Here is a 27,227-nt window from a genome sequence, read left to right as displayed (position 1 = left end):
ATATATATATATATATTACAAATTAGTTTTTAATACCTTATGTGTATATGCATTGTGCATATATACGTTTCAAAATCAAGTGATAATTATTTAATTAATAATTAACATGTAGTAATAATTATACTTATTTCTATTTTATATTATGCTTATTGACATATTATTTACTATAATTAGTGCTTATAGTAGTGCTGTAATGTATAGTGGCCTAGTTCTTATTGTATTCATCATGAAGTAATTCAAATAGTTATAAATGGTTAAATATGCTTACTTTATTCTACATTCTATACAAATATATCATTACAAAATTTTAAACACATCATATCGCGCATTATCATACTTATATAGACTGCAAAGTATACTAAAAGGAATAGACACTTATTAAATGTATAAAATATATTAAGAAAGAAAAGGAAACAATACTTTACATTTTTTACACAATTTTAATACACACATACATGTTCTTGTAATATAAATATCACATTTTTTCTTTTAAGTTATATCAATCTCATAGTTGTTTTTTATTTTTTCACATTGTTCAATAATTTCTGAAATAAAAAAGATTAATTTGCACAATACAAACGCCATACAAAAATATGTGTCACTTAGAAAAACTTACTTTGAACAATCGTCTGTAATGTCAAAATAGTTGGTGATTCTGGTAGTTCCGTTAAAAAATTTTTTCCCTCATCACAACACTTAGCCAAAAGTGGATCCAATGGTAGAGAACCCAAAAATTCTATATTCAATTCTTTAGCCATTGCATAACCACCACCTGTTAATGCTGGGAATATTTCTACAGAATTCTGCATAAGAAAAAGGTGCTCATAAAAATAACAATAACAATTCAAATTACAGTAACATTATCTAATCAACTTAATATTATCTTTTTCATACTTACTTTACAATTAGGACACATGAAGATACTCATATTTTCAATAACACCTAAAATTGGTATATTCACTTTTCTGCAAAAATCAATTTCTTTTCTCACATCTAATAAAGCAACCTGTTGTGGAGTTGTTACTATTATTACTCCTGTAATGCCAGCATCTTTAAGATATGAAGTTGCTGATAAATGCTCATCCGATGTACCAGGGGGTGTATCCAAAATAAGATAATCCAATGAACCCCAATCTACTTCTGATAAAAATTGTCTAATCATTCCTAGAAATAATAAAATGAACAAGAATGTATATGAATAATAGTAAAAATTATTATTATTATTGTTAATAAAAATGTGTACATATATGGAAAACAGAAGTAGCTATAAATCAAATACCATTTTTTTTGGGTCCTCTCCATATCACTGCATCACTTGGACTTGTAAGTAAAAATCCAATAGACATTAGTGACAAATTGTCTTCTATATACTACAAAAAGAGAAGCAACATTAATAAACGAGTTCTATTAACTTTATATAGACTCATATTTGAAAATATAAGTTCGAAATTAATGATATTTCCATTCACATTTATTAGTATTCTTTATTTTATGAATGTTACATACTCCTAAAGTTTGATTCCAACTTTCTAACAAGAACTTTGAAAGAAAGTAAAACATGCTGAAAAGTGTTGAGTTTTCCCAAAATGACTTTTCCCAAAACCATTTTGAGATGCCATTAAAAAGAAATTGTACTTTGCAACTACACTAGTGCCGTTATGACAAAAGTTGTATAGTCTTATTTATAATAGAGTGTGTTAAACAATAAATTTTACTTTACTATTTTATTCTAACTTTACCTAGAACAATATTACAACTCAATTATTAGAAACACCCTGTATAACCTTACTATATCCAAATATGGTACTACATATTTATCTGAATTTATTTCTGTCTATAAAAACTTACCACTGGCGACCATCCTGATCCACTTTGATGAACTTGTTCACCTATCACACCTAATACTCTTGGTTGAGATGGTCCACAAATATCAATATCTAGTATCGCAACCTACAAAATTTGTTATTTTAAATTATCATTCAGCAAAATTAAAAATCTATAAAATTGAGCTTTATATATGTTATAAACAATTTCTTTACTTATACTTAAGGTTACAAGTACATCATATAGAATATTAAAGGCTTAATATATAATCAATGATCAAATAAAATACTGCTATAGGATAATATAATAAATGTATGATATATATATATTTTATATTATATATAAAATATTTGTTATATATATATATATAAAAGTAAAAGAGTGTAAGTATATTCTTTAGCATGAACTGTATACTATAAACTGTAATGATTGCTAGAAATTGCTCTGTTGATATATACATAGAAAACAATATGGATGTTCTTGCTACAAGAAGGAAGGTAAGCATTTTTAATATAATATTAACTAAGATAACATTTAGTTTATATTGTAAAACATATGGCATAAAAATGTATAGATAACAATACTTCATAAAATAAAAGTTTAAAATAATTATTTCTCACAATTTTTATGTTAGAAAGATACATACATTTATATCAGCATTGCTTGCTGCCAAGAATCTGGATATTAATGACGTTATAGTACTTTTACCAACTCCCCCTTTACCAGATAACACCATTAGTTTATTTTTAACTGTGGAAAGCCTTTCTTTAACAAGATCTATAGTAGGATCCGGTTGTCTGGCAATACCAGACGCGCATATCATTTGATTTGGACAACCAGCGCATATTGATACCTTCCCTGCATCTTTATTTGTAGTACCAGGACAATCTATAAAAATGTTATTATTTATCCACTATATAACAAGTAAGGTTTTACTAATATGTTGCATTCATGCTAGATGTATAGAATTATTACATTCAGTTTCTATAAAAAACATTATTACAACAATTATAATAATTCAAACAATTCAAGCAGGTACATTTGAAGATGTTGCTTATCTTTTAAATCATTGAAACAAATATTGAAATTAAAAACACAATATAATATAACCTTACATATAAATACAAACGTATTACTAAATTAAAAGTGATTCTTCGCACACTTGAATTAGTTATCGTATGTAATAATTATAGTTATCGTATATAATAATTATAATACCAAATTATAAATGATATATTAAATATTTTGTGAAATATTTTTTGTTGCATATATACTTACGTTGTGGTATATCACCAGGTATATCTGCCATGTTGGATAATAACCAACTAAACTAACTGCGACTAATAATTGTTCAAGTAACAGATAAAAAGATAACGTCTAAAATCTATCTAAAAATGTTTCATATTTTTTAAAAACAGTTTAGTGATTTCTCAATTCCCATTTTATGCTAAGGATTAAATCTCAAATTCATCATCCTTACAAAATTTAAATGAGATGCGATTTAAAATTTTCACTTTATTTTACCATTGTTAGCTTCTGACCCTAGTTAAAATAAGTGCAATATTTTCTCTTTTAATATATTTTATTTATGTAAAATTTGAAACAGTTGCAATTGTGGAGTAATTTTGACGGTGGTTATAATTTGTCTTGGCGTCCCAGTATGGAATATAAAAATGTTAAAATTCTACCCTTGTAAGTTTTCGATAGATTAGTATTGCTTCATTTAATTCATGTCTCACAAAAAATATTTTTTTGTAGAATTACACAATCAACACCCAATTATGCATCAGATGTTGCAAATAAACCAAATTCATTAAGATTTCCTAATTTAGTGACGGGATATAAATGTGATGCACTGCATGCTTCAAAAACTGTTCTACATACGCGATATACACCAAATGAATGGTTTCAGAAACAAATGAAATATTACAACGAAGCAGATGCATGTAGATATTCATCAGAGAGAGTGAGAAACGAAACTTTGCGAATTATTAGGTAAACGCCATATCAGATTCTACACTAATAGAACGCTATTTTTCGTTAATCTTATTACTAGTCTTGTTTTATTATGAATTCTATATGAATGTTCTATATGAAATTCTATGCTATGAATATAGTTTTACAGATTTTAGAATCAAGTATATCTCAAATTCTATATGGGATTTAGGTTTAAAAATTGAGGTAATGAATGCAAAATGTGGAATGATATTTAAACAAAGTAAATAATTTGTGGAATTTTGTGTATATAATGCAAATAATACTTACTTTTACATGTCCAAATATTTTTGTTACGGAATAATTGAATATAATTTCGATTAATTTATATTATTGTATAATATATATATAAAAATATGTGTTAAATTAACAATATACAATTTTATAGTACAATAGATAGTGTTTCATAGAAAAAAGAGAGGAAACGATATATCACAGTATATATAGTCAAATTTTGTTACTATCTGAATACTTTTGGAAGCAACTTTAGTAAGTCAAATTGCATGTATATGTTATAATGTACATAATAATAATAAACAAATACTGTAACAGAGATGCTGAAGAGAAAGTACAATCTGGACAATACAATACCAGCAGAAGACTTGGTGAAAGAATAAATGATGTCAATTTTTGGAGGAATGAAATAACATTGGAATTAGAAAGGTTACTTCAGGAAATTGAAAAATTGCAAGATTGTCATTCTGCTTTAGATAAAGCTATCAAAGACATTGAAGATCCATTACATATAGCAGAAGAGTGTCTTTATCATAGAGAAGCTAGGAAAGGTATGGCAAATAAGTTTGATAGTAAATAAAATATCATTGCTGTGAATAATAATGTTATTGGTTGCTATTGCTATTGTTGTCATTAGAATATATAATCTAGTAATACTGTTCCATCTCCCTGTTGTACAGATACAGAACTTGTACATGACGATTCGGAGAAATGTTTATTTAGGGAAATAGAAATCTTAAATAAAAATAAAATAAAATTGAGAACTTACTTAGATAAATGCAAGGATCAGGTAATATTGAATTAAGTGATTAAATTTTAGTGTGATCATAAACCAATTTTACTTGCAGCTACGGGACTGCAGAATCTCTCAATGTCAATTAGAATTGGACCTAAAGAATAAAGAAAATGCATTAGAAATAGATACAATGTGTCATCACTTGAACAATTACAGTCACGGACTGCAATATTATAACGGAATTGAAAAATATGATGCATGGTATATAAAATTTTGTAAATAAATCCAATTTGTATTAACAGGTTGCTTTATGTAAAAATTAAATTTATCTATCTCATTAGCTTTGCTGAACAAGATACATGGATACACACTGCTAATCAGATAGTTCAGAAATCACAGATAGAGAGGAATAAATCTTGCCAATTAAAGACAAATGTAGAAGCTCTTATGATTAAAATTACACAAGAAATGTGGGATGCATGGAATAATACGAACAATGCTTTAGCACATAGATCTTCTGAATTACTTGAAGCTAAAAATAAACTTCAACAACATTTACAAATGGTACAAATAGTTATATTCCATATATTGAAATAACAGTGTAACATACTATTTTTAGATACAACAAGAAATCTTTGATGTTGAGAAAAACATGGAGTTGATGCATAAAGCTATTGGAGATAAGAGTTACATACTGAAGGTAGCACATACTAGATTTGAAGGTAGAATGCATCGCCCGGACATAGAGCTTTGTCGTGATTATGCGCATATAAGGTTCATTTTAATGTGTTTATTTTCATGATTACAAAGGATAATAAGAAATAAGAAAAGAAAACTTTTAATATCTTTTTAATGTATTTTACTTTCACAGCCTTCAGAAGGAAATTGGAGAAATAAATCATCAAATAGAAAGGATGCACAGAACATTGAAAGAACTAGAGAATCAACATCAGAAATTATTAAAAACACGAGCAATGCTGGAGCACGATCTTATACTAAAGATTGACGCAATACATATTGATCGAGAAAAAGTCTCTGGTCTTAGACGTGCTTATCCAATTAATATTCTTTTCAAATGTTAATGCTCACCAATAAATACATAGTTATTATTATATATTATTACATTGTCTTCCCCAAAAATTTAAACAATGTAATGTAATTAACAACATATTAGGTATTGAACATATATTTGTCAAAACACTAACATCCTTTTTTTACAATTTTTACTATTTTTTCATGAAACTCGGTATAGGAAATGTCATTCCTTCTTTGGCTTCAAAGAATGTATAGGAAAGTACAATTTCTTCAACATTTTCCATTTTTGGATCATCAACAAACTCTGGATCAACGTAAAAAAATACTGGCATGTCAACCTTTAACAATACACATTAGATAACATAATTAAATGACTTCCTATCTCTATAATAATGCAATTATTTTATTAAACCTACTTCTTCATGTGGATTAAGTTGTTGTTCCTCGAAACAAAAACACTGAATTTTATTAAAATATTGTGCAGCTTCATATGGTACTACGTTATAAGTAGATATACCAGTCACTGGTACATTTAATGGATTTTTTGCTGTGTAAAATGCTAAGGCAGTTTCTCCAGGAACAACTTTTATAAAATTTTGTTGTGGTTTGAAATTCCATTGCATCATGGCTGCTGTATCAGCATTAAATTTTATTTTTATCACTCTATCCTTAATAGGTTTCATTGAATGCACTTTGCTGTTATCATGATTGGTTGATACAGTACCACCATAATTATATGACTATTAAGGAAATTTATTCTCAAACATCATAATGTCAAACGTAAGGTACATATTAAAATATGGATAGCATATTTTAAAAACAACGATAATTACCTGACAAAATATTCTATATAAAGGCACGGAAGCATAAGTAAAACCAACGACTAAAATACCAAATCCGCTCCAATATAAACGCGAAGAACGCATTCGTCTTTTGTGAGTCGCATCGTAATATTGATTAAACAAAACTCGAGACACATTCGTATGTACTTGCCTTCTGTAGTAATTCAATATATTTTGATAGATTTTCGTGTGCATTTTATTTTCTCCTTTATTAATTTAACCTAAAAGTTTATGAAAACTTTTCAAAATCTACCATAAAGTAGATTTACCAAATGCAATGTACAATTTGGTGAAAAAAGACTAATTTCATAACATATTTTAGTCATATTTATGAAAATTCGATTTAGTTTATCATATTTGTTTCACAAATTTATGGAGAATTGCTTGTTTAAAATAATAACCAAGTCTATTTTGCGCGAACAATGTCATCACTATCAAGACTCGCAAGACTAGCAACCATAGAGATATAAAGATAGAATATGCAAATTATATATTACCGTTTAAATGGATACGATATGGCAATAAGAAGAAAGCACTGCATAGAAATCGCTTCTGCCCTTGTCTAATCGGGCATGTACCACATGTATACTGCCGCCGCTCGTTAGTCGGTGTTAAGAGAGAGGGAGGAAATGATGCTCGCTCACGCTCACTGTTCTAGTTGTTCCCGGACTGGGGCTGCACCTTGCGGCCAAGCGCTGGAAGCAGTTCTACGCTAGCATATAACAAGAATCTACAGCCAGAAACAAGTAGTCAATGCTAATTATCGCTAATCTTCGGAACAAATTCCTCTTTCTCCAAATCCAGGAGGAAAAGAATCTTAAGGGGGACTAAGGTTAATTCGTACAAAAATAAGGCACGTTTTTGTGAATTATTTGTGACGACACAGTTAAAATCTCATTATTAAAACCAATAGTACATTAAAGTATGACATTCGAAGAATATTGTATAAAATTTTCACGGAGAAATATTAAAAAATACAGCAATGGCAACAATTATTCGGACGTGTCTCAGAAAAAATCAAAGTTCATTCGTTAGGTAACAGTTTTCCCCAGGTAACTCTGGGAGGGTTTTTCGAAATTTCAATTTTTCACTTTTTTGGAACACTTTGAAGGGAAAATTAGCCGATTTTGCGAAAATTTGCGGCTAATTTTCCCTTCAAAGTGTTCCAAAAAAGTGAAAAATTGAAATTTCGAAAAACCCTCCCAGCGTAGCTGGGGAAAACTGTTACCTAACGAATGAACTTTGATTTTTTGATTTCAGATGATCCAGCACCAAGTTATCAGGGGCATCACAATTTTACCTTTTTTCCGAGACACGTCCGAATAATTGCTGCCATTGCCGTATTTTTTAATATTTCTCCGTGAAAATTTTATACAATATTCTTCGAATGTCATACTTTAATGTACTACTGGTTTTAATAAAGCGATTTTAACTGTGTCATCACAAATAATTCACAAAAATATGCCTTATTTTTGTACGAATTAACCTTAGTCCCCTCTTAAAAAAAAGATAGAAATATGACAAGATGCGGTAAGCGAATACAACATGTTTAAAGATACTTTCTTATCTATAATAGGAAAACCAATAGTAGAAAACAATAATCCGAGTAAAATTGACCGCATTCCACTCCGGAGACACAATGGAATGAATGCAAACCCTGATGAAGCAAACAACAGACCCAGAAAAGAAAAAAGACAGATCTGATAAAACGAAGAATGTGAGATGGCCAGGGAATAAAGAAATTAAAACCTGATTAAATTAAGGAAAAATTCCACTATATAAAAATGGAAGGTATGAAAAATTGAACAAAATTAAAACCTGACCCAAGAATTTCGAAATCGAAGAACAATGAGAGGTCCGCGACATGTACCGCCTTGCGCGGATTCTGCCCACCACAATACCCAGTACGATAAACAAGCAACTGCAACGCTCCAAGAGATCAAGTATCGGCACCAGCAAAGGTAATTACGCATCAAGAAGGGTACGACTTATCATCAGCAGAAACTAATACTGTAAGAAGAATGCAGCAGCAAGGACTTCTGAAAAAGGAAAATTTCAACAACACGTCTACGAAAATCACATCAGCGGAGAGAAGAAACCCTAATACTTTCAGAAGGACACCAGCAGAAACGAAGATTGCAGCACCCGCAGAAATAATTACGTACCGAACTCCGCGTTACTATGGTGTAAACCGTCACGTGACAATTATATCATGATGGTTTTAGCACAAACAAGCGTAGCCTCATAGAGCAAAGTTTAGTTGAGTTGACTATTACTCTTAACAATCAAGAATTATTATTGTATATGTTGAGATATGTATAATTTTCTGTGCTGGACTAGGTTAAATGCGTAGTAGAGATACTTGTATGTGAATATCAGTGTGTGGAAGTATGTGTGTCTGAAGCGTCTCGAAAACAGATGAATGTAAACTCTTCAGTCGGTTAAGGTCCGTCGAAGGGTTGGTTAAGAGTCGTCGAAGAGTCGGTTTACAGTCGGGTATAGAAGAAAATGCTGAGACGCGTGCAAGTGTGTATCGATGAATATATAAGGAATCGTCCATGAAATAAATATATCATTGTTTTAATATTAATCCTCAGTATAAATTTAGTGTTCCTATAACATTATTTCGGCCTCAAAGATCCACAATTCTCAACAGTATCTTTAATCAAGCCTTCTTTAGCACGTCGACTGCCACACGTGTTTTCAAAGAAATCTCCGTCAGGCCACGCGTACAGCAGTACCAAGCTTTCTTTGCTAGGTGCTCCCATCGATATCTTAGTAACGTTAATCGCTTAAGTGGTGGTCTCAAGAATGATCTTTCGTTTCATTTGTTCGCAACATTAAAATCACTAGCTGTTGTTGAATATAATGAAGGAAAGTGTGGTATAGATTATTCCGATGTGGTTTCTTATGCCACCACAATTAGAAAAGGAATCAAATGGTACAGAAAATTTGGCATTCAATTCTTTCTGGGAATTTCTGTTGTAAACGCTTTGACGGTTTACAAAATTGCAACAAGAAAAAATATAAATATTAGAATATTTAGACAATTATTAGTTGCAAAATTATTAAGGTTGCCTGAAAATACAAAAAATCCTCGTCTTCGATGGAGTCGGCATAATATCGCCGTTCGGAAAAATGATTCCGGAAGAAGCATTAGACGCGCATGCAAACTATGTTATGCAAATAAAAGACGTCGAATGGACCGAACAAAGGCACAAAAGAATTTGAAGAAAACAACAACTTATTGTCCAAATTGTCCCGACCAACCTCAACTATGTATAGAATGCTTTAAAGTTTTACATTCTGAATAATTTTTTTAATAAACCATTTTCATATTTTTATTTTATAACAATTCAACTATTATTACAATTAATTATTAATTAACAATTTATTATTATGGAATATCTTTTCAAATACCTACGACGACCCTTCGCAAGTAGTCAAATAAGCGACACCCGAATATGGGTTACGTGGCCTGACCAGAAACTTTGCTGACACCCGAATACGGGTGTCGTGGCGGTCAACGTGTTAAGACTATTAGACGTTTAGAATGACCGTTCGCTGTGATAACTTGCGATCTCGTCGTGACTGAAAGAATCACGCAGATTATGCGGCCTTCAATAACTGAAGACGCCTTTTTGGATTTGGAAGACGGATTTTTTGCATTTCTCTTCCCACTATGAGCAGAGATATCTGCTCGTCTTTGGGCAAGATGCGAGAAGCCAGATTGGTTGCCACAGAGAGTATTATTGTTACAAACAGTCTTGGTTCATGCTAAATGCCAAAAGCAAGAAGGAATCATAGAGCCGAAAACCTTAATAGTAAAAAATGTGCAGAACATTGGTTTAAACGTTTGTTTTTTTTTTTTTTTTTATTTATTTGTTGAAATTACAATCAATTCTCGCGTTGAGAATTTTCAGTAATTTTTCTGGCGTGGCGCAGTGACATGGCTGTTTATTTACAATAAGTTAATACTTATTATAGATAGGTATAATTTATAAGTATTATAAGTAAGTGCATATGCTTAATTTGGATAATTAAATGAATCTAACGTTTAGGTCAAGCGGGTAGTGCCTCTTCAGCCTGCGAATCTGGTCCGTCGTATCGAGTAGTCCAGTGATTAGGGGGTTTCGGTGTTTGTTGATTCTTTTGCTATATCTGTCGCTATATTTTGCTATTTCCTCTTTGACGGTGGGTATCTTGAGGTCGCGATGGATGGTTTCGTTGGTAACATACCAAGGTGCGTCTATTAAGGATCTTAGCGTTTTCGATTGGGAGCGTTGGAGTATTTCAATGTTGGAGTTACTTGCTGTTCCCCATAGTTGGATTCCGTAGGTCCAGACAGGTTTTATTACGGTCTTGTAGAGGGTAATTTTATTCTGTATATTTAGTTTGAAGCGTCGGTTCGTGAACCAATAGAATTTTTTTAGTTTGTCCTTTAGTTGCTTCGTTTTATCTGAGATGTGTTTCTTCCACGTTAGTCTCCTGTCCAGGATCATGCCCAGGTATCGGACTGAGTCCCTGCTAGGAACTGTTGCATTGTTGATGGTGACCTGGGGGCAGGTTTGTTTTCGGAGCGTGAAGGTTACGTGTGAGGATTTCTTTTCGTTAATTTTGAAGCCCCATTTATGAAACCACTTTTCCATGGAGTCGAGACTTCGCTGGAGAGTGGATGAGGCTATTACCGGGTCTGCGTGGGTGGCTAATAGCGCTGTGTCGTCTGCAAATATCGCTATTGTTATCTCGTTTGATATAGGTAAGTCGGCAGTGTAGATGGAGTACAGTAGGGGTCCGAGGACACTTCCTTGGGGTATGCCGGCTTCTATTGGGAATATTGCGGAAGTGGCGTCTAGGCATTTAACCATGAATTGTCTATTGGTTAGGTAGGATTTTAGGATGGAGTAGTAGGGGTGAGGTAGGACCTTTTTAAGCTTGTATAGTAGCCCTTCATGCCATACTTTGTCGAATGCCTGTTGGATGTCTAGGAAAACCGCTGAGCAATATTTTTTCTTTTCGAGTGTTTGGCTGATCGTATGAGTTAAGCGGTGGATTTGCTCTACTGTAGAATGATGTTTTCGGAAGCCGAATTGGTGATCTGGGAGTGTTTTCAAGTTCTCTAGGATTGGAAGGAGTCGGTTCGTGAGCATCTTCTCGAATAGTTTGGACAGGGTAGGTAAAAGACTGATTGGGCGATAGGAGCAGATTTCGTATATCGGTTTACCGGGTTTAGGGATGAGGTTAATCAATGAGATTTTCCAGGCCTTAGGATAGTATTCAAGGCGAAGGATGGCATTAAAAATCGATGTGATGAGTGCGATCCCTTTTATGGGAAGTTCCTTGATTGCTTTGTTGCCTATTAGGTCGTGCCCTGCTACTTTCTTGGGGTTTAGGCGACTGATTGTTTCTATAGTCTCTGCAGAGGAGAAGGGTTCGATAGGAGGGGACATTTGGAAGGGGGTGTGCAGGTATTCAGTAACGTTCGCGGCGGCTTGGGGGGAATGGGGTTTGAATACTTTTGACAAGTGTTTGGCAAACAGGTCGGCTTTTTCTATAGGGCTTCGCGCCCATCCACCTTGCGGACGGCGGATAGGTGGGATTATTTGTGGGGGGCGTGTGAGTTTCCTGGAGGCCTTCCATAGTGAGTAGTTGGCGTCGGCTGTGGGGAATAAGCTGGCGAGGTATTTATGGAAACAGTCGTTTTTATAGTTTCTTAAGGTTCTGGATAGCTTTCTAGTTGCGCTGTTAAGTTTGCGTTTGTCCTCCGGTGATCTATGAGTCTGCCATACTCTTCTTAGTCTACGTTTTTCTGCTATTTTTTTTAGTATGTATTGGGGATATTCTTGTTTGCTGCTAGATGGCTTTGTCGGTGTGGAGAGGCGGATTGCGTTTATTATGCTCGTGTTTAAGTATTCCGTGGCTGCTTCGATATCTTCCTTTGTTTTTAGTGGGGTGAAGGCTGAGGTTGAGTGTGTAAAGACTTCTCTGAAGAGCTGCCAGTTGGTGTGTTGGTTGTGAATGGAGCCATTAGGTGTATTCTCGATGATTGTTGAACTGACTGTTGCTATCACGCGAGAATGATCAGAGGAGAGATCAGCCGAGGAGTTGATCTGGACGTGTCTTGATGAGATATTTTTAGTTACGAAGAAGTCGAGAAGGTCGGGTATTTTGTTGGTGTCAGTGGGCCAGTATGTGGGTTCGTATGTGGTGAGGTAGTTGAGGTTGTTGTTTATTATGCTGTTTAAGAGGTTTTTGGCTCTTGCTGTAACCAGTCTGCTGCCCCATTGGATGTGCTTGGCGTTATAGTCTCCTCCAGCTATGAATCTATTGCCCAGGGTGTCCAGGAAGTTATCAAAGTCTTCTTTGGCGATGGAGTGTCTGGGAGGGCAGTATACTGCTGAAGTGGTGATTGTGCCATGACAGTCTTCTATTGCTACGTTTGTTGCTTGGAGGTAGTCTTTCTGGAATGATGGAAGTTCGTAGTGCTCAATACTTGTTTCGATTATTATTCCGGTGCCACCGTGGGCCTTTCCGCTGGGGTGTTGGGTATGGTAGCATTTGTAACCATTTATTTTCAGGTAGTTTTTGTCGGTGAAGTGGGTTTCCGATACGAGCATTACGTCGATTTGCTGGTGTTTTAAGAAGAGTTCTAGTTCAAGTTTGTGTTGCGCTAGACCGTTGGCGTTCCAGAGTGCTATGCGCCTTGGTTTTATTTTGAGTCGGGACGTGCTAATTTTTCCACGATGAGTGGTTAGTAGCGATAGCAAGTGATTTATTTGCTCCGATTGTTTCTCTATTAGCTTTTCAAGCCTTGAGGAGTTGTCTGTGTTAGGTGGGTTGGGGACACTGTTTTGGGGAGGGTCCCTTTGGCTGTTCGGGTTATTTTGGATGCCTTGTACTGCTTGGGCATAGGAGGTTGAGGTGGAGATGAATTTGGTAGGACTGGGTGTTTGGTTGGTTGAGGGGGTTGGGGTAGTCGTGAATTTCGGCGGGCTGGGTGTTTGGTTGGATACCTCTTTTGCTCTGAGCTTAGGGTACCTGTTCGTGTATAGTGTTTTATATGCTGGGCAGCCTTTGTAGTTGGCAGGGTGGTCCCCTTGGCAGTGGATGCATTTCGCTGGGGTTTCCGGTGATTTAGTGCACTGGTCAGTGGAGTGAGTGCCTGCACATTTAACGCAGCGGAAAGTATGGTTGCAGTATTTCTGCGTATGACCGTACCTTTGGCACCTTTTGCATTGCACTATTTCTTTTTTCACAAGCGGTGGTTCGAATTTTACTATTGCGTTCATTAGGCGACTGATATTGTAGATTTCCTTATTGTTAGGCTTTTGTTTTATATCTATGAAAAATAAGGATAACGGGTCTTTCGAGACTCTATGCCTTATATTACTTACGTTGATGACTTCGTGGCCGAGTTTTGAGAGTTCGTATTTGAGTTCATCTATGTCTGCTGAGTGGTGTATGTTTCGTAGGACCACCCGGAAAGGCCTTTCCTGTTTGAGTTGGTAGGTGTGGAAGTTGGCGTTCAATGTCTTAAGCAGTTTAGTGATTTTTCTGTATGCGTCGTGGGTTGTCGGCAGAATTTTTACTTTGTTGTTGTTGATCTTCAGGTTGTAGTCGTCCTTGAAGATATCTCTCTCTAAGAACTTGATCATTGTTTGTATGTCGATGACGTCGTCCACAAATATTGGTGGGGGAGGGGGGATTCTCCGTGATTGTTGGTTTGGCGGCGGGTCTGCGATTTCCATGGCGTCGTTAGTGGATTGCAGTACGGCAAACCTGTTGTGGGTGTTTATTTGTATCGTTGATTGTTCATTCCGTGTGTCGATCGTGTATGGTTTTGATGTTTCTATTTTCCGTTTCTTTGTAATATTAGCGTCGTTGGTGCGGAGAGTTCTGCTACACTTCTGCCACGGGGGAGGTAGCGCGGGGTAGTTGCGAGTCTGCTCCGGAGAGCCTGGTCGCGATTACTGGGCCATTACAAGGGTAGGAAACACTTGGCTGTGTTCACTTTCGACGGTTGGGCGACACGTGTTGTTTTCGGACTACATTGGGCACTAGAGACACGTCTGCACGCTTCGGCACTCCACAGCGAACTGAGTATTAGATTTGAAATGGATATATACGAATAAATCTGATAATCGTAAGAAAGCGCGACTAGTTGTTCGAGGCTTCCAACAAAAGGAAATACTGGAAGATTTGTACTCTCCAGTGTCAAAAATGCAAACGTTGAAATTGTTACTATCTTATTGTTGTCAATATGGTTTGACGATTATGCAAATGGATGTAGAAACAGCATTCCTAAACGGAATTATAAAATCGGAAGTATTTGTAAAACAACCTATACGTTACGACGATAAAAGCGGGAGAGTATGTAAATTATCAAAAGCGTTATATGGATTGCGTGAAAGTTCAAGAGCTTGGTATGAATGTTTCGACGAGTATATGAAAAAATTAGGATTTCAAAGAAGTAAGAGTGATTATTGTCTGTATATGAAGTATGAGAGCGATGATGTTATATATTTAATTCTATTCGTAGACGACTTATTAATATGTGGAAAAAACAAAAGAAAAAGATGAGATCAAAAACAAATTGTCAAATCAATTTGCGATGAAGGACTTAGGTGAAGTAAAGACTTACTTAGGAATAAACATTGAATACGATCATAAGAAATGTGAGATGAAATTAGATGAAAGTAGTTATATAGAGTCATTAGCAAGGCAATATAATATAGAAAATAGTAAACTATATTTTACACCAATAGAACAAAACTTAAGTTTAGAACCCGCACAATCAAAATAATAACAATCGAATAACAATCAAATAATTTCAAAATAGTTACGACGGGACCCACTATAAATATGCATTGAGAATTTTGAAATACTCATATTTAACTAGAAAATTAAAATTAACTTATAAAAGAAATTTGAATGCTGAAGATATTGATTGTTTTGTTGACACTGATTGGGCTGGAGATAAAGTAGATAGAAAATCCACTACGGGATGTATCATAAGATTTTTCGGAAACGCAATATACTGAAATATCGAAATATCTCGCAAATCGCGAAGATTTCGTCGATTTTGACGAGAAATAGCCGTCATTTCCTTCCCGTTGGAGATGTTTCGACGTTTAAGCACTCGTTGAACTCCATTTCACAGTGCTAATGCAATGCACAACCATTTAAGCGTCGAAACAATCGAAATATCTCGCAAATCGCGAAGATTTCGTCGATTTTGACGAAAAATAGCCGTCATTTCCTTCCCGTTGGAGATGTTTCGACGTTTAAGCGCTCGTTGAACTCCATTTCACAGTGCTAATGCAATGCAGTACCGTTTAAGCGTCGAAACAAGCAAAATATCTCGCAAATCGCGAAGATTTCGCCGATTTTGACGAAAAATAGCCGTCATTTCCTTCCCGTTGGAGATATTTCGATGTTTAAGCACTCGTTGAACTCCATTTCACAGTGCTAATGCAATGCAGTACCGTTTAAGCGTCGAAACAAGCAAATGTCACGTCCCGCGCACCGCACGCGCCGTAACAAGAACAAGAAACCATTCTATACAAAACACGCGAATAAGGATTTGAATGCACAAGCGAACACGCGGTATCACAAACGAGGGCGATTAACAGATTCAACCAATAAATAAAATACATAATACAAACAATTCTGAATAAAACAGGAAATAAGAGTAACTACAAAAGGGTAAAATGATTGAAACGTCAGGAATATATATATATATATAAATATATTTCAATCAATCAATTTGGAGAGTTACATATAAGTATAAAACATATATGCCTAATGTAAATTCGACCAATCGCGGGGAGACGTAATCGCGAGGAGAAACGTCAACGGGGGTCGTAAATCCCCGTTACGATTATAACAATCGACGCCACGAATTGATCGATCCCCTGATTTCCGTTGAGATAATAAGTGGTGATTGAGTTGGTATAACACTGGGATTCACAGTATTATAAAGTATATATTTCCCAACACTTAGTTACACTGACGTAGAGAAATAAATAGTTAACAACTTGTCGCACGAAGATATGTACGCTAGAACAGGGCTCTTCTAATGGAATTAATGTGTCAATGGACTTAGCACTATGATATGTTGAGGAGAGAAGATGTATGTTCGACAACACCGAGAACCGACAAAAGTTTGCGTGAGGTATGCGACTCTTGCGCTATGTGTAGACTGCAGCGTTAGGCGTTAGTTGGTAGACTGTCTGTCGCTCTTTTTTTAATACGGAAGATAAGTTCGGTGTGGGTGTGCCCCTGTGCCTAAAGAACGCGGATTCATTGGTCCCACTTTCGTTAGGAAAAGTGAGGGTAACGAACCGCGGTGTCGATTGGTCATGCTGCACTACTGCTCGAAGGGATGAGTAGGGAGTCTTCTACCATCGTGGTGCGTAAATGACTGTGTGTGTGAGAAAAACCTAGCCTGTTTTATTACAGGGCTATTCGGGTTTTCCTAATGGGTGCATACCCGCTTTCTCCGTGTTTTAAAGGCGACTAATAAACCCAAGGACACCTCTAAAACCGACTGTGTTTCGAGCATATTTTTAGGCTTTAGCAATTCTTCAAGACAATCGGGTTGAAGACATATGGCGAAACAATGCAGGGAAGTGAAAGTTATGGTGGGTCCTTAGGTTTATTGAGGGTCGAAGTGCCGTTACGCAGGTCGGTTGTTGTCCGGTCGCGCGGGCTGGCGTGCAGATGTTTTAGGCGTCGTAACACCTAACATGTAATAACCTAGTGAATATTAGAAACAGTGCTTCCAATACTATGCAATAAATTATCAAATTATAAAATATAAGTATACATGATGTCGAAAACTAATAGTTTAAACATACAATATCGTATTATTAGAGAAAATGAAGGTTACGTTGTCAGAAATATATATATGTGTGCGAATTTTATCAAACCGATAATCTAAGATACATACTTAAAACTAGCCTACATTCCGATAAAAGATAAATAAATAATTGACATTTCATTTCGTATGAATACTACACCGCCAAGAGGAATATGCATATGAATACGTATATATATATATATGCATGTGTGCGCGTATGTTTTATATTATCGAATACTCTATAAAATAAACTACTCAAAACAATAAATAACGCAATCGAAGAATTACAAACACACAACATAAAATATATATATATATGCGTATATTCGCACGAACAATACTTTAAAGCAATATTAATAAGTAAATGTTTAATTGCGGTAGAATAAGGAAAACGAGCGGCAGACAATTACTTCGATATTAAACAAAATTTAAAGACCCGTTACTATAACTTTGCTGATGACATTTATGAGCAGCCATGTTAGATTTACACGCGTCACGGCGACAGGAATATTAAGGATTAATGGAAGTCAGGCGCGAGAAATAAATCATGAAAACGTATTGTTAACGCTTTTCTTTAATAAAATATGTGCGCAACTACAAATGTAAAAATATATATATATAAAGCATGGGATGCGAATTTTCGCGACATGAGTATAACAATGAATAAATTACAAGACGATGTGCGTTCACTGAAAATAAAAAAGGAAATCAAGACACCCGTATCATCGCCGATAATTTCCCAAGCGACAATACCGATAGAAGTTAATCCCCAATCAATTAAGCTAAAAGATGCAATCGATTCGGTGCCAGTGTTTGACGGATATCGACCATCGGTATTCCAGTTTTTAAGAGCTTGTGAGCGCGCGCGAAATATGATTTCCAGATATCAAGAACCTCAGTTGGTAAAATTATTAGTAAATAAGCTCCGTGGACACGCGCTCCTCGCCATCGAGGATACGGAATTGATGAGTCTAAGTGATTTCGGAAACAAGCTAAAGGATCTATTAGGCCCAAGGAAATCTCTCAACGAATATAATTAGGAACGATATTTCAACGACCCGGGGAAAACATATTGGATTATATGGATCGCGTTAAAAATCTTAGATTGGCAATAATGGACGGAGAAAGAGGCGACTACGGCATTATATCCCCCGACATCCAAGCTACTATAGATTGGGAAACGAGTGAAGCTTTCGTTAAAGGACTTCTGAACGAGGTATATGTGCGAGTAAAATTAGCAGGATACCATACTTTAGAAGATGCGTATCGTCAAGCCGTTAAAGCAACACACGAGTTGAAACAAATAACCGATAGAACGCGACCCCAACGACCGACACCCTCGAACTATTACAAACGCGACAACGCACGTCCTGCAAACAATAACAACAATATCGGGAACAACCGCCAAGATCGAAGATCGGTACCTCCATCGCAAAATTTTTTGGATTCCACGGGACGAGACATCACATGCAACTATTGCAAAAAACCAGGGCATCAAGTAAAAGACTGTTACAAATTTAAAGCCCGAGTAGATGCCGGATTAATCGTACCCTATGCTTCGAGACCATCGGGAAACCAAACACGTCCTTCGGGAGAATGGGGCGAGCCACGAAGGAACGATACGCCGAATCGCCCAAGAGTGCAGGCGGCAACCAGGCGACCGGCGCCGACGGCAACAAACAGAACAAGGACAGCCACCCCCGCGAGATCGACTCCACCACCCATAACGAGAGACAGAGCGAACGCAATGCCGACCATAAGATCGAACGAACAACCACTAAATATTGTGGGGGAGTCATCCCACAACCAAACGAGGTCACAGACAGAGAATCCAGAATCTCAAGGCAAAAGGAAAAGAGTGAAGCACAAGCAACCGGCGAAGGAAAATCATCAGGAGTTGAATTCAGATTCGGAAGGCGACCTCTCCGAATTATTTCAATAAAATTTAACGATTCCCCAACGACCCCAACTGCACGAATAGTTTCCCCAGATCTAAAGACTAAGACGAGTTTATTATTAGACTCTGGATCGGAAATCAACATTATCAAGAAACCTGCTTTACTCGATTCAGCCATCATCGACGAAAAGGAATCAATCGAAGTGCGAGGAATTACGGCAACGAGCCTGGTCTCCCTAGGGCAGACGGTAATACAGGTTGCGGGCCATCCGGTTGGTTTTCATCATAGTCGATGATTCATTGCTAATCGATCAAGACGGAATCCTAGGATCCGAATTTTTTGCAGGTTGTAAGGCTCGTTTAGATTATGAGGGAAAACATATCAGATGGGGAAATATTTATATTCCCTTCGATAGTAAAGAAAAAATAATTATACCGAAGCGAAGTTCAATAACGTGTTCAGTTAATATCGCTAATCCAGAGATAAAAGAGGGATTTATTCCAAGAATCGAGCCGAACAAGGGAATCTATTTTGGTAATGCAGTTGTGAGGAATCATAAAGGAAAAGGTTACATAAGAGTAATAAATACTACTTCGAGAGATTACGTATTTACAACACCAACGATGGTAATTAAAGAATTTGAAAATCCCCCCCCCCCCCCCGCTTCCTAGGACAGCGTGCAATACAGTTCTAAGATCGGAGGAAAGTAGATACGATAAAATAAATGAGTTACTACGACTCGAACATTTGAACGAAGAAGAAAAGGAAAATGCTAAAAAATTGATTCGTAATAATCAAGATAGGTTTCATATTCCAGGAGATACATTGGAAGCAACCGAAGTTCTGGAACATAGGATAATTACAACGGATAATATACCCATCAATACTAAACAGTATCGATATCCACCAATACATCGAGAAGAAATAAATCGACAGGTCCAAGAACTACTAGATACGGACGTAGTGGAACCATCAATATCTCCATATAACTCCCCGTTATGGATTGTGCTCAAAAACCCGATTCGCAAGGAAATAAGCGCTGGAGATTAGTCATCGATTATAGAAAATTGAACGATAAAACGATTGGCGATGCCTTCCCACTACCCAACATTACAGAAATATTGGATCAATTAGGAAGTGCAAAATATTTTTCCACGTTTGACTTGGCATCGGGCTTTCACCAGATCCGTATGTCACAGGAAGATGCCCACAAAACTGCATTTTCGACACCATACGGGCATTTTCAATTCAAAAGAATGCCCTTTGGATTAAAAGATGCCCCAGCAACATTTCAATGTTTGATGAATTCAATATTATCTGGTCTGCAAGGAATAGAACTATTCGTCTATCTGGATGACATAGTGATTTATTCCACGTCTCTCCAAGAACGCGAAATTAAATTTAATAAATTAATGGAAAGACTGAGGAAAGCTAAATTACGATTGCAACCGGATAAGTGCGAATTTTTACGACACGAGGTGAATTATTTGGGACATATAATTAGCGAGGATGGCGTGAAACCCGACCCAAAGAAGGTCGAAGCCGTATCAAAATTTCCACGACCGAAGAGGGCGAAAAATATCAAACAATTTCTGGGACTAGCAGGATATTATAGAAGATTTATACCCGATTTCTCCAAGGTCGCGAAACCATTGACACAACTATTAAGGAAAGACACTCCCTTTAAATGGACAGAAGACCAGGAAAACGCATTCAATAATTTAAAGACAGTGTTAGTGACGAAACCCATCCTGCAATATCCAGACTTTTCTAAACCCTTTAACCTTACTACAGACGCATCAGGATATGCAATAAGCGGTGTACTGAGTCAAGGGCCAATCGGAAAGGATTTGCCGATTGCGTATGCCTCAAGGCTATTAAATCCCGCCGAACGAAACTACTCTACCATAGAAAAGGAGTGTCTGGCAATTGTTTACAGCGCAATGCACTTCCGACCGTATCTTTACGGAAGAAAGTTTACCATCGTAACCGATCATAAACCTTTAGCGTGGATGCATTCTATCAAAGATCCTACTTCAAGAATTTGGAAATGGAAATTAAAGTTATCGGACTTCGAATTTGATATTGTATACAAAGAAGGCAGGGCGAACGCAAACGCAGACGCATTATCTAGGAACCCTCCGGAAGTTTGTTTACCAATCAGAAAGAGAGAGGAAGTCTCACCGATTCGCTATCCTGTCTCAAAAAGATTCGAAATAGATACGTCAACCGAAGACTCTCCCATATTCGAAGCTAAACCACACGTCTTGCCTCAATCCAGTGATTCTAAAAATCAAGGAAAGGGTTTTACCCGAAAACATTTTACAATAGAAGAAACCCCCATAAAATATTTAGACCAAGCATTAGCAGAAATCGATGTAAGTACAGATAGAGAAATAACCAATCGAGAAAAAGAAGGCACGGATACAACAAGCGAAAAAGAGACCTCCACTGTAATTCCAGAACTAATTCAACAACGAGAAAAGGACACGAGACCTACGATAATTGCGGAACTAAGAATTTCAGAAACCCGAGACTCAATTGCGAGAGTAAATGACCATAAAGTAGTATTTATAGATATACATGGCAATCCGATAGATAAAGGAGCCTTAGAAATGAAGGAAACGGGAAAATTACCTCGTTATGAAGATTTAATGTTAGAAAAAGCAAGATTGAATTACGATTCTGGAAAATACATTGTATTCCTACCGATAAAGGAAAATAGAAATATTCCAATAACACCAGAAAATTTATTAAACTCGCTAAGATCTCTATTAGACGCAGTAAATGAGAAACAATACCCTGGCGATATACAATCAGAAAATCAAAGGAAATATTTATGGAAAAAACCTTAACCATCACCATTTGCACTGGGGAAGTAATTACCCCATCTGTGGAAGCGCGGAACAACATAATACGAGAAAAACATGAATCAAGCGTAGCAGGACACAAAGGAATAACAAAAACTTATCAAAGAATACGACAACATTACTATTGGGAAAATATGAAAAAGGAAATTCAAGATTACGTAAGAACATGTAAGGAATGTCAATTGAAGAAACTCACAAGAATAAAAGCAAAGCAACCAATGGTACTTACAGACACACCAGGTAAAGCGTTCGATAAGGTTAGTATGGATATTATAGGTCCATTACCAAAAACCCAAAAGGGAAACGAATATATATTAACTATCCAAGACTTATTAACAAAATACTCAATTGGGATTCCACTAGGAGGAATCTCTTCAGCCACTCGGCCTATCTTAGCGGACGTTTTTGTAAAGCGATTTATTTGTCGTTTCGGGTCACCGAGAGCTATTCTCACTGATCAAGGAACGAACTTTACATCCTCACTAATGAAGAAAGTAGCAAAGAGATTCCGCATCAAACAATATACCACGACGGCATATCATCCACAAAGTAACGGTTCAATCGAAAGATCTCACCACGTGCTGATAGAATATCTCAAATTATACATTGAAAATTCCAAAAATTGGGACGAATGGGTAGAATTAGCTATGTTTTCCTATAATACCTCTGTACACGAAGGAACGAAATTCTCCCCGCACGAATTAGTTTTTGGACATCTAGCCAGAGAACCTACTGGTGAAGTAATAATCGAAGAGAACATGGAACCAACTTACGCAGAATATCTCGAAGATCTGTTCGATAAAATTAACACCGTACAACGAATGGCGAGAGAAAATTTGATAAAATCCAAACTAAGATCAAAAGAATATTACGACCGACGAATCAACCCCCAAGATTTTAAAATAGGAGATTCGATATATTTACTAAAAGAACCCAGTAAAGGAAAATTCTCCGATCAATATACTGGACCATACAAAGTGCTAGAAATCTTGCAGAACCAAAACGTCAAGATCGAAGTAAAAGGGATTCCGCGAACGGTGCATTTAAACAAGTTAAAACTAGCGCATAATCGAAATAAGCAATGAATAAAGCGATTTCAGTGGGCAACGTAGTGCGGTAGTATATGTTATAGTGCTGTTCGTCGAATAATACAGATATCGAACACCTAAAAGGAAAAAGGAAAATTATTATACGTGTTTCAATTATTGCTTAAATATAAAACGTGTTAACTTAATGAACAATTAACTAGTGAAAGTGAAAGTTACCTTGTGAACAAGTGATCAACATACAAGAAAGTGTACGTGCAAGTATAGGTTATGGATCGTTGTTCGTGGAACACAATGTATGACAGCTACCTAAAATAAGTGAATAAATTAGTCTCAATTGTCTCAGTGCAAAATACAAGGTTACTAAGTGTTATAACTATATTGTGGATAAATCAAAGGATAGCGAAAACCTAAAAGAAAAAAAAAAGAAAATTATCATGTGTACTCTAATTAATGTTTGAATATACAACGTGTTGATTCAATAAAAATTAAAAGAGTGAAAATGAAAGTTACCTTGTGAACAAATGATCAACATACGAGAAGGTTTACGTGCAAAATAGGTTATGGATCTCTGTTTGCGAAACACCATGTACAACAGCCAGCTGAAAAATAAATGAACAAATTAACTTCAACTGCCTTAATGCAAAATACAACAGCACTAAATGTCATAACAATACTGTGGAAGCATAGCGCTGTTTGTCGAACAACACAGATAGCGGAAACCTGAAAAGAAAAAGAAGTTTATTACGAGTGCTCCAATTACTGTTGAATGTGAAACGTGTTAGTTCAACGAATAACTAAAACAGTGAAAGTGCAACTTACCTCGTGAACAATTAATCACCATACAAGGAAGTGTACATGCATGAATTTCGCAGATTAACAAGAAGAAATAAAATAGCTGATAAGTATAGAAAGTGGTTAGAAAATAATTAAGATAGATTAATTGAGAGTAAAAGGATATTTTATTATATATTAATCTACGTAGTATTGTTATATTATTATCTCTAACATGTAGAAACGGATTTTGTAATGCACAATAGCGGTCGCACACACAATGCATTATACACATATTAAATTAAATAAACTAAACAGTACCTTTATGGCCACAGATATAAGACGATTGAAGGAAACCGTAGTAAGTATCCAAGGCATATCGAAGAATCGGATGATGTTGTGGGAATGATCTAGGTAAGTGATGCAGCATCGAAAGAGTAGAATCTGAAGAATTACAAACAATGTTAATCTAACAAATAGATTTTAATCACTAATAAGGAAACTAATTCATATCATACACAAATAATAACAAGTAGCAAGTACAAGCAATAATAAATTAATAGGGAAAATAAGAAAATTCAATAAACACAGGAATAGGTTAGAAATTAATCAAGATAGACTAACTAAATATTAACAACATGACTGAACTCGGTGTAAAAGAATAAAGTTATGCTACACAAAATAACTGGTAACACAATACACAAAAAACATTAACTAAATTAAACAAGACTTAAATGCAAGTCATGTATAATCAAAACAATGACTATTGAAATTCAATAACAACACAATCCATGCTATCACATCAAAGTAGTACACGGTATTGACACACACAATATCTTGAAACACAAAACAATATCACAAGAACACTGCTAAATAAAATTATAATGATTAACAATTAATTAGCTATTTCAACAACACGCTACTGTTGACATTAAACCAACGATACACGCAAGCGACCATGTTGAAAAATTCGTCGCACGCACCCCACACATACGCACCTCAACACAAATAATAGCCAATACAATGTAATACAGCATCATAATAGCAATGTTAGGTACTGAACAAAAAATATATAATAAAAAAAAAAAGAAGAAAAGAAAGAGAGAGATAAGGAAAATATATATATAATAAATAACAACTAACATAATCATAACACATTATATATATGTTGGATCACGATTCGAATTTTGGGCGCGCGACGACTCTTCATGTGGACTAGCCATCGTTTCACAAAGCCGAGATTTTATTTACACGTATATACAGGTCTATCACTAAGCTTAACAAATAATAAGTACGACTAATAATAAGTCTAACAAACACTAAGCCTAATGAATTATACGATCTACGAATAATTAAATTAAATAATACTATTAGCAATGTTTGAGTTCAAACGAATCCACGGTCACTGGGATAACTCCTTACTAAGCGAAACTAACTTAGACGCAAATGCGATCGTCGAAAATGCTCGATGTATCACTCTCCAAGGCAATCGTAAGAATGCCAGCCTCGTGGAGATTTTTCTCCCTGTACGATTGCATTTTGTTTTCTATACCCGTTTGGAAGCATCGAGAAGGTTCCAAACGCCGTTGCTAGGCACACTCGTTGGAAGCATCGAGAAAGTTCCAAACGCCGTTGCTAGGCAGTTTCTGCCTGGAGTTTTGATTACTAATACAATGTATGTCCCATTGCAATGTATGTCCGAGGCAACATCACACGTGGCTCGGCCCGCTCTCGAGGCCGCATGCCGCCACAACCACATTTCTCGGAAAACACATACAACCACTTCAGACCTCCGTTAGATAAAACATCCATCCCGTGACCGTGGCTACGTTCAGCGACCGATTGTCACCTCGAACCCAATCTCGCTTATTACAAATCTTAAGCAATTACAACTATAATAAAATCTAGGCTAAGGTACTAGAGGATGTTCCCAAAATTTCCAAGGAAAGGCTTCGGCTTTCTTTTCATCTCCGACATATATTATACTACATACAGGGATACAGTATTTGTACAAAGGGATAGGTCCGAACGAAACTTATAAAAATTAGAAAGTATATATATATTAACTGTTTTCGTATGTATGTACAGAACAGGTGGCGAGTTCATCAACCCTAACATAGAGGACCCAGACGGGCCCGTACCCGCATTCGATCTGGAAGCGACGGAGGATGTTCTTGCCTCTGTGTTCGGTTGATACGTTCCGTCTACCATTTAGATAACGGTCATCTTTGTCAAGACTGTTTCGATAACTTAGATCCAGACGACCAGGACCTATGTGACGACCCACCCACTCATTTCATATGCGGAGCATCTACAAGAACACGAATATCATATTGTCTTATGTGTGATATAAACCTAGCGGACCTACAACCCGCTATATCATGCCTCCAATGCATGATCGTTTACACTAATCTAACTCACCTTGAAAGAAACTTTTTAGTTCAAGGAATAGCAATCCGCGCCGTAGAACTATAAAGTACTTGTATGCTACGCGCAAGACCAAGTACTGATGCTATCCACCTGTAAACAAACAACATTTATAACTATGCATATAATTTTCTCTTATGTTTACCAATATATATATACACGCATGTTGTAAAGTAGGCTATATCTATAACACTCACTTCCATTGATAATGCAAGTGACTCGTAAAATAAGTCATCATATTTACCATTACACGCACATATATATATATATATTCAAAGACAAGCTATATTTGTAATATCTATTTCTATTAATGATATATACTTATATATTTATAACAATAAAACAAATCTCATCTATACTACTTACCAATACGTATGCATATATGTATACAATTATAACCCAGGTAGCATTCATGATATCTATTTTCACCGATAACAAGTACGTAAAACCTAAAATGAAACAAGGTTTTGACAAAAAGAAGAGAAAAAAAAGGAAAAAAAAAAAAGAAAAAACATAAATATAAAAATTTTCTTTTCTATATATATATATATATATATATATATATATATATATATATATATATATATATATATATATATATATATATATATATATATATATTAATAATAATAAAGGTTATTCTTATTTCCAATAAACTCGAGAGTAAGAAACGATTTAATAAATT

The 27,227-nt window shown here is 35.6% G+C and overlaps 4 protein-coding genes across 4 annotated transcripts; 1 reads left to right on the top strand and 3 right to left on the bottom strand.

The window, feature by feature from the left end:
- Positions 1-244: 244 nt before the first annotated feature.
- Positions 245-3,437, bottom strand: LOC126865472 (cytosolic Fe-S cluster assembly factor NUBP1 homolog). Its single transcript, XM_050618002.1, has 7 exons — positions 3,103-3,437; positions 2,471-2,712; positions 1,849-1,950; positions 1,280-1,370; positions 899-1,164; positions 617-803; positions 245-545 (listed from the first exon to the last, which is right to left on the bottom strand). The coding sequence occupies exons 1-7, from the start codon at positions 3,131-3,133 to the stop codon at positions 490-492; spliced, it is 975 nt and encodes a 324-aa protein (XP_050473959.1). The 5' UTR covers positions 3,134-3,437; the 3' UTR covers positions 245-489.
- On the top strand, positions 2,196-5,903 carry LOC126865466 (tektin-3-like). The gene is made up of 9 exons (XM_050617986.1): positions 2,196-2,321; positions 3,431-3,516; positions 3,583-3,819; positions 4,372-4,604; positions 4,734-4,843; positions 4,902-5,050; positions 5,131-5,353; positions 5,409-5,563; positions 5,661-5,903. The coding sequence occupies exons 1-9, from the start codon at positions 2,250-2,252 to the stop codon at positions 5,869-5,871; spliced, it is 1,476 nt and encodes a 491-aa protein (XP_050473943.1). The 5' UTR covers positions 2,196-2,249; the 3' UTR covers positions 5,872-5,903.
- On the bottom strand, positions 5,872-7,621 carry LOC126865476 (cytochrome c oxidase assembly protein COX11, mitochondrial). The gene is made up of 4 exons (XM_050618021.1): positions 7,164-7,621; positions 6,658-6,887; positions 6,241-6,564; positions 5,872-6,162 (listed from the first exon to the last, which is right to left on the bottom strand). The coding sequence occupies exons 2-4, from the start codon at positions 6,859-6,861 to the stop codon at positions 6,016-6,018; spliced, it is 675 nt and encodes a 224-aa protein (XP_050473978.1). The 5' UTR covers positions 6,862-6,887; positions 7,164-7,621; the 3' UTR covers positions 5,872-6,015.
- Positions 7,622-23,232: 15,611 nt separating this feature from the next.
- Positions 23,233-26,627, bottom strand: LOC126865477 (uncharacterized). The gene is made up of 6 exons (XM_050618022.1): positions 26,537-26,627; positions 26,183-26,386; positions 24,437-24,559; positions 24,019-24,064; positions 23,855-23,943; positions 23,233-23,460 (listed from the first exon to the last, which is right to left on the bottom strand). Exons 3-6 carry the CDS (start codon positions 24,543-24,545, stop codon positions 23,354-23,356), a joined length of 351 nt encoding a protein of 116 aa, XP_050473979.1. The 5' UTR covers positions 24,546-24,559; positions 26,183-26,386; positions 26,537-26,627; the 3' UTR covers positions 23,233-23,353.
- Positions 26,628-27,227: the final 600 nt, after the last annotated feature.

The sequence above is a fragment of the Bombus huntii genome, chromosome 5, assembly GCF_024542735.1.
Source record: "Bombus huntii isolate Logan2020A chromosome 5, iyBomHunt1.1, whole genome shotgun sequence".
In the NCBI taxonomy this organism is placed as follows: Eukaryota; Metazoa; Arthropoda; class Insecta; order Hymenoptera; family Apidae; genus Bombus; species Bombus huntii.
Note: the sequence above shows the minus strand (reverse complement) of the source record. Positions and strands in the feature narration are given on the sequence as shown.

Excerpts from the sequence above, each read along its gene's own strand:
- LOC126865466 (XM_050617986.1), top strand. The coding sequence starts at position 2,250 with ATGATTGCTAGAAATTGCTCTGTTGATATATACATAGAAAACAATATG. Across the intron at positions 2,322-3,430 it reads TTCTTGCTACAAGAAGGAAG|TTGCAATTGTGGAGTAATTT; the intron begins GTAAGCATTTTT and ends AATTTGAAACAG. Across the intron at positions 5,051-5,130 it reads ATTGAAAAATATGATGCATG|CTTTGCTGAACAAGATACAT; the intron begins GTATATAAAATT and ends CTATCTCATTAG.
- LOC126865472 (XM_050618002.1), bottom strand. The coding sequence starts at position 3,133 with ATGGCAGATATACCTGGTGATATACCACAAC. Across the intron at positions 2,713-3,102 it reads ACCTGGTGATATACCACAAC|ATTGTCCTGGTACTACAAAT; the intron begins GTAAGTATATAT and ends ACATTTTTATAG. Across the intron at positions 1,165-1,279 it reads GAGAGGACCCAAAAAAAATG|GAATGATTAGACAATTTTTA; the intron begins GTATTTGATTTA and ends TATTATTTCTAG.
- LOC126865476 (XM_050618021.1), bottom strand. The coding sequence starts at position 6,861 with ATGCACACGAAAATCTATCAAAATATATTGAATTACTACAGAAGGCAA. Across the intron at positions 6,565-6,657 it reads TATATAGAATATTTTGTCAG|TCATATAATTATGGTGGTAC; the intron begins GTAATTATCGTT and ends TTTCCTTAATAG. Across the intron at positions 6,163-6,240 it reads AACTTAATCCACATGAAGAA|GTTGACATGCCAGTATTTTT; the intron begins GTAGGTTTAATA and ends GTATTGTTAAAG.
- LOC126865477 (XM_050618022.1), bottom strand. The coding sequence starts at position 24,545 with ATGCTGCATCACTTACCTAGATCATTCCCACAACATCATCCGATTCTT. Across the intron at positions 24,065-24,436 it reads TTATATCTGTGGCCATAAAG|GTTTCCGCTATCTGTGTTGT; the intron begins GTACTGTTTAGT and ends TTTTCTTTTCAG. Across the intron at positions 23,944-24,018 it reads AACAGCGCTATGCTTCCACA|CTGGCTGTTGTACATGGTGT; the intron begins GTATTGTTATGA and ends TTTATTTTTCAG.